The sequence below is a fragment of the Myotis nattereri genome, assembly GCF_964212035.1.
Source record: "Myotis nattereri genome assembly, chromosome: 6".
In the NCBI taxonomy this organism is placed as follows: domain Eukaryota; kingdom Metazoa; phylum Chordata; class Mammalia; order Chiroptera; family Vespertilionidae; genus Myotis; species Myotis nattereri.
The window spans coordinates 62,725,225-62,737,527 of record NC_138081.1 but is presented as its reverse complement, the minus strand read 5'-3'; the positions used below and the strand labels follow the sequence as shown (position 1 = coordinate 62,737,527).

The following is a 12,303-nucleotide window of genomic DNA, read 5'->3' as shown; positions in this document are numbered from 1 at the left end:
GTTATGGCCAAGATTATATTCTATATTACATCCCAGAATTTGGACTTAGATAATACTCCCTTATATATCTAAAGACCAGAAGATTGGATTTAATAATTTTGCTATAGAAAGTATGAACTTTTGGTTTCATATTAATCTTATATATGCTTAAGTTTGGTGAATATAAAACTCTGCCAAGCTTGAAGATACCCTGAAATGTTGCTAGAGACAAATTATTATTTTGATAAAAAAGGGGTTCAAAATAGTTTTTTTTAAAAAATATTTTTTTATTGATTTCAGAGAGGAAGGAAGAAGGAGAGAGAGATAGAAACATCAGTGATGAGAGAATCATTGATCAGCTGCCTCCTGCACGCCCCCTACTTGGGATCAAGCCTGCAACCCAGGCATGTGCCCTTGGCCGGAATCGAACCTGGAACCCTTCAGTCCGCAGGCTGATGCTCTATCCACTGAGCCAAGCCAGCTAGGACTCAAGATAGTTTTTTTAGATGATAAAAAGTCCTGTGTACTTGGCAATCATGTAATTACTATTTCCTGTGCTCTCCATTAATTTGCTACTGGTATTTACCTTCTTCCTAAAGATTGTCCTTTAACCTTTAATATTTTTAGTTATGATGGTACAGATATTGTTGATTAACTCAGTTTTTGTGTGTCTGCCTTAGTTTTTTGAAAGGTATTTTTATTTATTTATTTTTCCCCCTTTTTATTTATTTATTTTATTGCTTAAAGTAATACAAAGGGTATTACATATGTGTCCATTTTTTCCCCCCGCCCTAGACAGTCCCCTAGCCTCCCCTATCCCCCAGTGTCTTATGTCCATTGGTTATGCTTATATGCATGCATACAAGTCCTTTGGTTGACCTCTTACCCCCCCTACCTCCTGCCCCCCAACCCTCCCCGGCCTTCCCGCTGCAGTTTGACAATCTGTTTGAGGCAGCTCTGCCTCTGTATCTATTATTGTTCAAAAGTTTATAATGGTCTCTATTATCCATGAATGAGTGAGATCATGTGGTATTTTTCCTTCATTGACTGGCTTATTTCACTTAGCATAATGCTCTCCAGTTCCATCCATGCCGTTGCAAATGGTAAGAGTTCCTTCCTTTTTAGAGCAGCATAGTATTCCATTGTGTAGATGTACCACAGTTTTCTAATCCATTCATCTACTGATGGGCACTTAGGCTGTTTCCAAATCTTAGCTATGGTAAATTGTGCTGCTATGAACATAGGGGTGCATGTATCCTTTCTGATTGTTGTTTCTAGTTTCTTGGGATATATTCCTAGAAGTGGGATCACAGGGTCAAATGGGAGTTCCATTTTCAGTTTTTTGAGGAAACTCCATACTGTCTTCCATAGTGGCTGCTCCAGTCTGCATTCCCACCAGCAGTGCACAAGTGTTCCTTTTTCTCCACATCCTCTCCAGCACTTGTCGTTTGTTGATTTGTTGATGATAGCCAGTCAGATAGGTGTGAGATGGTACCTCATTGTTGTTTTGATTTGCATCTCTCGGATGATTAGTGACTTTGAGCATGTTTTCATATGTCTCTTGGCTTTCTGAATGTCCTCTTTTGAAAGGTGTCTATTTAGGTCCTTTGTTGAAAGGTATTTTTATTGTATATAAAATTCTAGGTTGACATTTTTGCTTCCAGCATTTGAATGATGTCCTCTGTCTTCTCACATTGTGTATTCAGGATTGACCATTCCAGCCAGTAGAGTAATGCCTTTTACTGCCTATTGGTTTAGTGACATAAGAATCCCAAGACAGCCAACTGGCAACCTCAACTGAGATCTTATATCAGTAGACTCCTGGTTGTACTCCTGGTTAAAGAATCCCTTAGGAACTAAGACCTCCAAACCAGTACCCCTTGAGGTTGCTGGGATGAGAAATGCAATCATGCTTTGAACTGACAAATGCAGACGTATCCATCAATCAAGCTTGACTCTTTTTTTCTTTCTTGGCTAGCTAATTGTTAGTAACACCCAAGTCCAGAGAGAGGAGGCAACAGGAGTTGGTGTTGAAATAGTTTGAGCCATATGTTCAATGGAAGCCACTTGTACCTTTCAGACCTGCCCAGCAAGCTAAGTTGAATGTATACCATTTCCACTGATGATAGATTGCTGCTGTGAGAGATAGAGCCTTAGAAATGATAGTTGAAGGAATGACTTCGTATGCCTATGGAGTGAAAAGCAATCTGTGCATGTTCAAGTTTATAATTAGGTGGGTCCTACAGCACCCATGTTATTATGGGAAGCTCAGGCTACATGATCACCCAGTATGCCATGGTTAGGCATTGTCTACCAAGGCACAAAAGGAGGTAGTTAGCTTCAGAAGAGTGCATAGGTTTGCTCAGAATCTTAGGGGTCAGCCTGTTATCTTACTGGCGCTTTGGCAGAGGCTTTGTACAGTGTTCCTATATGTCAGGACATTTTTTAATATCTTTAGTATTGCTGGATCATAGGAACATGGCAGGGTAGATTGTATTGAAACTCAAAATCACAATGGAGCCTTTTCTAACTCTGGTCCTCACTCAGAATCGATAATCTTGCCCTGGTTGGTTTGGCTCAATGGATAGAGTGGCAGCTCAAGGACTGAAGGGTCTAGGTTTTGATTCTAGTCAAGGGCATGTACCTCGGTTGCAGGCTTGATCTCTGACCATGGTTGGGGTGCCTGTGGGAGGCAACCAATCGATGTGTTTCTCACATCTATGTTTGTCTCTGTCTCTCCCCCTCCCACTCTCTAAAAGTCAATGGAAAACTATCCTTGAGTGAGGATTAACAACAAAAAATCAGTAATCTTATGGATGACTTTTCTAGGTGGGTTGAAGCATCACACTCAAATACGGTATATGTTGCCTTCAAAATCCAAAAAGGCCTATTGAGCATCATGCTTTTTTTCATGATACATGGAGTGAGATGAAGCAACTTGTTTTTCATCTTGAAGGGGCATATTTTAATGTTCTCTCAACCATTGAACCCCTAGAGAATTTTCATGAGGCTAAAGGCCCTGAATTTTTGTAGGGTTTATCTTTCACCCTCTAGTTCTTATACCTAAGTACTTAACTATTTTCTGCTCATGATATCAGCATTATTGATGGAGTGAACCAATATATTTTATGGAATATAATGATCACAAGAGTAGGAGAATTGACAAAGCTTTCAGGGAAGAATTTAAAGGTATACAGTGGCCTTGTAGAGTAAAGCAAACAACTTGTGGTCCTTGCAGTTTGATGTAGAGCAAAAGCTGTTATATTTGCATAACAAGTGCCTGAGACATATTCATTTGCCCCAGTAAAGATACCACATCTAGAGAGCAATTACAGTTGGAATCACTACCTAGTTAAGGTGTGGGCTTGGTAGTTCCTAGTCATTTTCCAAGATCCATCTATTTTCTGCGTAGGCCGAAGTGGTGAATTAAGATGTGATGTGATAGAGCCCACTGCCCTAGCTTTCTTTCAAGTCTTTAAGGGGAAGTTCCAATTATCCCTTCAACAATGAGGTCAGAAAACCATTATAGGAATTTACTGGATCAGGGCATTGCAGAAGCCATGTGCACTGCAGAAGCCTGCCTGCCCAAAGGAGACCCCAGAACCTGGGAGAGAAACCCTTCTTTCTCCTCCAGGATCCTTCCAGCACCCTCTACTGACAAAGCTTAACATTTTGCCAGTTGGCAGAGAAGAAATACAGGATCCATATTAATTATTTTGCAGCAGACAAAGATGAAATTGGAGCTGAGAGGTTTGTAAATTGGTAACTGGCACCATATCTTGTCCTGTTGAATTTTTAGCTTTGGTATCAAAGTCATCAATATTCCTTTGGCTTTTGGTTTGTTTTTTTTATATATTTCAGAAATAAATTTGTGTGTATGTCTATGTGCACGTGTATGTGCATATAGATGTTTAATCCATTTGAAACTCGTGTATAGTGTAAGGTGATGATTTAATCTACTTCAGATAGAGTCAACCTTCTTAATATGAAAAGCTACACATATATATTATATAATATATATATATATATATATATATATATATATATATATATATACACACACACATACATATACACACACACACACATATAAATTTATGTATGTAAATATGTTTCTCTGGTCTATTCTGTTCCATTCATCTAGTTATTTATTATTTTACCCAAGATAGATTTTCTTGTCTGAATAAAAAGATGTGGATTATAAATTTATAAAACTGAAGGGAGTTTTGGCATTTGTAGAAGAATAAAAAGCCTGTTAAGGGAGAATGATGTTCTTAAGTGAAACAAACAGAAATGAGTGCTTTGAAGTTTATTTGGATTAACCTGTTTTAGTTTTCCACTTGTTAGTAGATAATGCTTAGTAGAAATGCCCTCTCTCCTGGCTATTTCATCTAGTCAGTATTTCTGGAACCCAGATGGAGAGGCTGCTGGGTGGCCAGAGGCAAGCCCCACATGGTAGTTATGCAAACCAATGCTTACGTTTTACAATCTAAGGCCACATCCTACTTCACCTGGGACATTCAAGGTATAGTCATGTCAGCCCTTCTACACTACCTTCACAGCACTGATAATAAATATTAGATCAAAGGGTTAATGGAGTTTAGAATCACATTTATTTAAGTGCTTATAGAAATAAAAGTTGGAAAAGGATTTATGATTACCAATTGGATCTAAATGGGATTCTGGATGGAGCTGTTTGAACTTGAAAAGCTGAAAGTTGAACATTTTCTGCCACATTGTGTAGGAAGACATCATCAATCCTTTTGTGTTTAGTAGGTACCTGCAATATAAATATTAAATAGATATTGGAGCTTTTAAGGAAGATGATGAATAATTCGTGTTATAGCATCATTAAAAGTCACTGTTACTAATGAGACCAAGATCACTGTCCGATCTGGATTAGGCCATTTAGTGTGCCTTCTTGTACATATTTTGCCACTTGTCTTAAAGAGAACTGGTGAAGAATGAATCCATCAATGGAAAGCCATTTCCTGCTAAGGAAGAAAAGATAGCCCATATTTGGAGTAATCTAAAAATTCCTTAATATTTTATCATTTGTGTTAATGCAGTGCTTTTTTGTTTGTTGTAAAAAATCATTGGTATTCTTACATTCCAGTCATGCATAAATTCCTTTTCCATCTGTCTTTATCTGACTTGTCTCATAGCCTTGCTTAAGAAGTCAGACCTTACATAGATTTGAAGAAGTTCCAACTAATTTTTTGCCTTTCCTGGACCTTCGGCTTTTTGCATGGGGTCTCTATACTGTACACAAGCCAGGGGTCCACAAGACACTTTCTTCATTATCACGATTTATGTGTTCAGTAGGATAATGTCCCACAATTAGCTTTAGACCATCACATCATCCTTCTAAATCTCTCCAACATAGTGGGTCCCCACTAATGCATTTACTTTGCAGCTTTCTGAACCACAGAGTTGTGATCTTCCATGGTAGAAACGCTTTGTGGAGTGAAATGGGGATGGAGTTCATCCTAAAAACCCTTGTGGTCCCATACACACCAACTAAATGTTGCTTCCTTTTGGAAAAGGCTTTCTCAGAAACAGACATATAGTAGAGTTTCACATTTTGGTCAGAGATGACTCCACAGAGATAGGTGAGTCAAGCAAACGGTGGGCATTAATAATGTGGCCCTACTTGGTCAAGGGTCTCAATTGGGTTTGTTCCTGACCTGTTTCTTCCCTCTCTGTGTATCGCCTCTTAGCTGCATTTTAGAAATACTGCAACAAACATTTAGTCCAATAACTAGATATGAGCCATGGAATTACACCTTCAAAAGTGGCCTTACAATAGCATATTTTCTCTGATCGAATTATTTAATTTCTCTCAAGAGAGAAGGAATTTTTTAAAATTATTTTTATTTTTCTATTACAGTTGACATTCAATAGTACTTTAGTTTCAGGTGTAGGGTATAGTGGTTAGACAGTTATATAACCCCATAAGTCTAGTACCCACCTGACACCATACGTGGTTATTACAATATTACTGACTATATATTCCCTCTGCTGCACTTTACATCCTCATGGCTAATTCCCCTTCACCTTTTTTCCCCCAGTTCTACCACCTCCCACCTGCCAACCATCAGTTTATTTTCTGTCTATGAGTTTGTTTCTGTTGATTATTTTGTTTTGTAGAGTCCACATATAAGTGAAATCATATGGCATTTCTTTCTCTGAATTCATTTCACTTAGCATAACACTTAGAATTCTTTAGGTATGTAAATCTCCAGGGGGGATCCTGAGAGACATTGGAGCAAGAGTGTAATGTGTATTCAAGTAGTACAAAGAAGGCGGTGGGTGAGAATGTAAATGCTGTTTCACATTAACTAAGAGCTGAAATATTTTTAATCTTCAAGTATGTGCTATACCTCAAGCTAATCTGCATTCCAAGAATTTCTTTGGAGGGCAGATTTCTCACGTGTGTTAAACTGACTTCTGAAACTCTGTTCTGCCAGGAAACGCAGATAAGGAGGAATCGGATGCTACTAGTTGATTATTGTAAATGAGTGAAAAAGGGGAGGAAATTGAGAGGCAGAACGTAACTGACTTTTACTGAACTGTAATTGAATAAGTGCTCTCAAGCTTAATTATTTCAATATCAGACTTTTATTACTGAGGAGTGACATCAGCAAGACCACAGAATAGGAAGCCCTGGGCCCTCTTTCCCTCCGCAAACACTGATTCAGCAGCTACTGATGGACAAATCCTATTATCCAGACCTAAGGAAGCACCTAGATAAGATTCTGACATATAATTTTTAATGTAAGTTTGAAGTGACCCTAAAACCATAACTTCATATCTACGTTTTTCATTGTTTCATTCATATATATATATATATATATATATATATTTAGATTTATCATTACTTACAGTCTTCGGCCTCTGAATCCTTCCTGTTATTTTATTGCCCATAAGATTAGTCTTTAAAAGGTGTTGCTGGGAGTATCTGGATGATGCGGAAGCAGAACTGAGGAGTACGGAGCCCGGGATATAAGGCCTATAATGTTAAAAATGCTAAATTATATCTCTAATTGCAATGTACAGACCTAGATGTAATTTATAAAATTTTAAAGCTTAACATGGGCATATAATCCAGCTTCATTAATTTTGAGTCAAAAATGTCAAAACCTAGATAGAGTCTTTTGCCTAAGGGGTAACATGACCAAGTTAAAGAGAAGGAGATGGTGGGTGACTTCGACTGTTCTGTGGAGAAGTGGACAGACTGAGAGATCTTCAAGTTGATAGGACTTAGTAATTAACTGGGTTGACAGGGTGAGGAGAAGATCTCCCAGATTTCTGGCTCATGCAACTGGATAGATGTTAATTTTATTTTACAATGGATTTTATGATCCTGGCACATACATGCTCAATAATTGCTGATTACAAGATTAGAAGAATAGATGTGTGGGAAGTGGACAGATGTATAGACAGGAAGCAGATAACGATGAGTTCAAGGTCCCTGAGAAGGTAGGAGAGTATATGGGATCTTGTGCAGCAGGATTGGCCAGAGGAAGGAAAGGGCACCTTTTTAAATTTAACAGCAATATCGATGTAGGTAGGCTGGGGACAGGAAGTTGAGGGAGTTTTCATCTGAGAGGCTTGTAACTTTTTTGTGAAATGGGGGAAAAGGACAGTGTCCGAAGGCCTGAAGAGACCAGGAATATTTAAAATAATTGCTGCAAAGAGGAGAGAGTGGGCTGACCCCATCCTCAGCTCCAGGGAAAAACTGTGTGAACTGAGCCAAAGCCACCAAGCAGCTTAGTCTCTGTCTTAAGAGCTTTGTTTAAAATTGGGCACAGAGGCCGACCATGTGGCTCAGCAGTTGAGTGGTGACCCAGGAACCAAGAGGTCACCGGTTAGATTACAGGTCAGGGCACATGCCCAGGTTGGGACTCGATCCCCAGTGGACAGTGTGCAGGAGGCAGCCAATCGATGATGTTTCTATCTCTCTATCCTCCCTTCCTCTAAAAATGGATAAAAAAATATTTAAAATAATATATATTAAAAAATAAATAAAATAGGGCACATAGCCCTGGCCCGTGTGGCTCAGTTGGTTGGGCATTGTCCCATGCAATGAAAGGTTGCAGGCTCCATTCCCAGTAGGAGTTGTGCGAGAGGCAGCTGATCAATGTTGCACTCTCACATCAATGTTTCTCTCTCCCTCCCTCCCTCTCCCTCTAAAAAATAAAAATAAAATGAAGAATTGGGTGCAGAGCCCAGTCAGAGCCCAATTGTTTTTGTCCCATCTCCACACCCCATTCCTGCTCCCGAGGTTCAACAGAGGATGGAAGCTACGTGGTGATGGCGTCTTGCTTCCCAGCATTCCTTTCTGCTCTCAGCATTCTCAGAGCCCAGCGATGGAGGGAGAGAAAACAGTCCTAAGGAATAGTTCCAACCTTCATCAAACTAACTGAAGCCAGTCCACTACTGACTATCTCACAGTTTTGTGAGTCAATTGATTTCCTTTTTTCCCTGAAGTGTTTTGAGAATCACTGTACTGGCACAAGTGATAGTTCCTCAGGAGTTGCAAGTTCCTAGGGGAATCCATGTTAATGCCAAGTTAGGAGAGTTCGCTCCTTCACCAAGGCTCGGCTTCTGATGTGAGGAGCAGGGAGGCTGCTGCCGCCGCCCCTGCAGAAAGGAGACACCCCACACTTCCCGCTGACTTACCCTGTGGCACTGGTATCATGGGTGATATTACCTGTCCCCTTGGGAGTGCTGGGTACTGAACAGACTGGTGTGACCCAGTCCCTCCCCTTTAATGAGTCTACAGGTAGGAAGTCCTCAGCTAACCCTCCTCCTGTCATTGCACAGGGGCACAGATGGGGGCAGAGCCTGGGAGTGACTTCTACCTCTGCTTCCTGGGAAAAAGGTTCTCTTCCTCCTGCTACATCCCCAGTCCTGGGAATTAGGGCTCCCCCACCTTCCTCATGTCCCATGGCTCTCCTTCATAATTATGCAGGTGTTGAAGGACATGGGTGGCAGTTACATGACACACATTAACCCAGAAAGGGATTAAAATGGCAGAGGGGAAGAGGAGGCGGGGAAACAAAAATCCAGGGCATGTGGAAAGGACTGTGTCACACTCAGGGCCAGTGGCCAAAATAGTGCCCTTGGATGTTCTTGATGTTCTTCCTCTTTGGACTGGGTGGCTGGGGCAAGGGACGCCAGCCTGCTGTCAGGGCCCAGGCGGCAGGCACAGAGGCAGTGGGGAGGGCCCCTGGGCTTGCCCAGCCCTGCTCTCAGTAAACCCAAAGTAACTTGATCTTTGTCATCTTGATCTTTGAAACAGATCTTTCTGCCTCTGAAAGGCTGTGTTTTCTCACATCATCCACACCGTAAGTGGCCAGAAGGAAATATAAAAGTACAACACAGACATGAGAGTGTAGTAACCAGCATTTGCACACTTAGTGCACTGTGTGCCAGACATGCATGATGTCCTTTAATCCTCACAATAGCCCTTTGAGGTAGCTATTTCCATTTTACGAAGAGGCTAACTAACTGGTCTAAGGTCACATAGCTAGAAGTGTGGGGGACGAGGTTTGAATCTTGGTTACCTTAGCCCAAAGCACCCGCACTCAATCACCAGGCTACACTGCAGAACAGAAAAGAAGAGGCGTGGCTGATCTTAACAAGAGGCGAATCGTGGTGACTGCCTTTTGATGAGATTTCCGACAGTCAGAGCCAGGAGAGAACCTGGACTTGACTTAGTCCTCATCTCATAGGGGAGGAAGCCAGAGTAGAGACACCCTGGGGTCTGGCGTCGGCTCCATGCTGCTTGTGGGCTGCAGAGCCCGGGGGACTGTGCCATTTCCATAAAACTCAAGCTCCCAGCACCCAAGAGCCATAGTGGACTTTATGAATACCATCTCAGAAATGTGGTCATTAATATCCCAAGGCATTGAGATGCTTCAAAACCCAGCGAAGGACCCAATGTTCTTTAGGTGGCATGTGACACACTCCTTCCTGGGACCAGTTTTTCTGACTGGAACCATTTAATGTCGGATGGCAGGAACTCAAGGAGAACTAAAGTACAAAATTCTGATGAGATTTCCGAATAAGTCCAGGTTCTCTCCTGGCTGTCGGAAATCTCATCAAATACCCACTCAATAACCCCGGGGTAGTTATGGCTAGTCCCTGGGACCCTCCTTCGCCTCTGACCCGGGGCCCTGGGAGCTTGTTCTGGCCAGAGCAGTGCCTGTGCTTACTTACCTCCTGGTGAGCTCATCGGGACAGACGACCTCACAGCGTCATTAAGCTGACTTTGTAGCTCTTCTACGCGCTGGAAAGCGTCCAGCTTCACGCTGCGCTCCTGGGCAAGCTGCCTTCTCATCGGAGGGGAAAGTGCTTGGGAAGCAGAGATGCTTTCTGGTGGTGCGTACGTTAGTTCCCCGGCTTCCTGGGGAGAGTGTGGGTCCAGGCCACGCCAGGAATACAAGTCTTCACGAGTCCTGGTCAGGCCGAACTCAGCCTTCTGAGCATCAAGAACTCAAGGAAGGCCAAGAACTTAACCAAAAAAGAGCAGAGGTAGCCCTTGGGACCCCTTTTTACCTTATAAAAGTCAGGTGTTTAATCACAGAGTTCTATCTTTTATGTTTATTTTACCAGAGGGAGAGCGGTGAAAGGGGAGTGGGGAGGGCCCTGTGCACAGAGGTCCTCATAGCCCAAGCCATGCCCCTGCCCCAAGGACCTCGATGCAGGAGCCATCGCACGGCTTTAGGCAGAGGAAAGACGATCTCTCCCAGACCTCGGTGCTCAGCTCAGCTCCTCGCCTTCAGGAAAAGCCCGAGGCCCAGATTGAAGGCCCACCCCCGGAGGCAGCCTCTGTGTTTACTCATGGGGCTTTTCCCTGCACAGCTGACTCACGGCTCCTGGCCAGAGTCCCTGGGTCCAAAGTGCACCTCATCTGCACAGATCACAGGCAATTTTTCTTTTGAAATTTATTTTTATTATCACCTACGTTTTTAATGATAAAAAAGTAATAGCCTTGGCTGGTTGGGCTCAGTGGCCTGAAGGGTCCCCAGTTCGATTCCAGTCAAGGGCACCCGGGCTGTGGGCTCTATGTCCAGTAGGGGCGTACAGGAGGCAGCCAATCAGTGATTCTCTTTCATCATTGATGTTTCTCTCTCTCTCTCTCTCTCTCTCTCTCTCTCTCTCTCTCTCTCCCCCTTTCTCTCTGAAATCAATAAAAAATATAAAAAAGTAATAATAGTGCAGTGGATTGAATAGCCCCCCCAAAATCTATGTCCACCTAGAACCTAAAAATGTGATCTTATTTGGAAAGAGTCTTTGCAGATGAAACTAAGATAAGATGAAGTCATGCTGGTAAGAGTGGGCCCTAATTCCAATGACTGGTGTCCTTATAAGAAGAGAAGAGGGTTCATACACACAGGGAGACACACAGGTGCAGCCCGTGTGACAAGGGAGGCAGAGACTAGAGTGAGGTAGCTACAAGGCAAAGAGCGCCAGGGTTGCAGGCAGGCCCCAGCAGCCAGAAGGAACAGATGCTTCCTCATAGCCTTCTAACGGAACGACACCTTGATCTCAGACTTCTGGCCTCCTAAACTGTGGGAGAACAAAGTCCTGGTGTTTTCAGCCACCCAGTTTGTGGTAATTTGTTACAGCAGCTTGCCTAAGCTAATACACATGCTAATCTCAAACATTCCACGGTATGTTTCAAATCCTGTTTCTAGAGACCCAGCCAGAAGGCCCCTAAACTTTCAGAGCTGTGGCCACAGGCTTGTCTTGCAAATGTGAAAGGGTGGTGGTTTCTTGTATATGAGGATGCTTTCAAGTGTAGTTTGACTTCCAGTAGATGATCAGATCCTCAGAGCTAGGAAAACGTCCTAATATAACTTAGGCCTAAGGTTCCTCTATGTACTATGGGGATTTGTGTGGGATCCTCATTACCCACGAGGGGCCGGGGAGCCAGGGGAAACATGTTTGTAGCTCTTCTACGCGCTGGAAAGCGTCCAGCTTCACGCTGCGCTCCTGGGCAAGCTGCCTTCTCATCGGAGGGGAAAGCAGAGATGCTTGGGAAGCAGAGATGCTTTTTGGTGCTGCATACGTTAGTTCTCCGGCTTCCTGGGGAGAGTGTGGGTCCAGGCCACCCCAGGAATATAAGTCTCCCTCAGCCAGTCATGGCTAAACCAATGGAAAAATACTAGCAAAGGAAAGAAACATGTTTGATAATGTGTCAGCATATCCCACCTCTGCTTCACCGAGGATAGTGCAGTGACTCACCCAAGGTCACACAACCAGTTAGTGGCAGGGTCAGGATTTGAAGCCAGGTCTATCTATTTCCAAAGT

The 12,303-nt window shown here is 42.7% G+C and overlaps 1 protein-coding gene across 1 annotated transcript in view; it reads right to left on the bottom strand.

The window, feature by feature from the left end:
* Positions 1-4,636: 4,636 nt before the first annotated feature.
* Positions 4,637-12,303, bottom strand: part of LOC308520851 (uncharacterized protein) — a gene marked incomplete at both ends in the record, with an annotated part of 135,138 nt that continues 127,471 nt past the window's right edge. Inside the window, 5 exon segments of the mRNA XM_081093562.1 lie at positions 4,637-4,759; positions 6,865-6,991; positions 7,074-7,140; positions 10,207-10,468; positions 11,905-12,078. Coding sequence (XP_080949688.1) covers positions 4,637-4,759; positions 6,865-6,991; positions 7,074-7,140; positions 10,207-10,468; positions 11,905-12,078 — 753 coding nt within the window.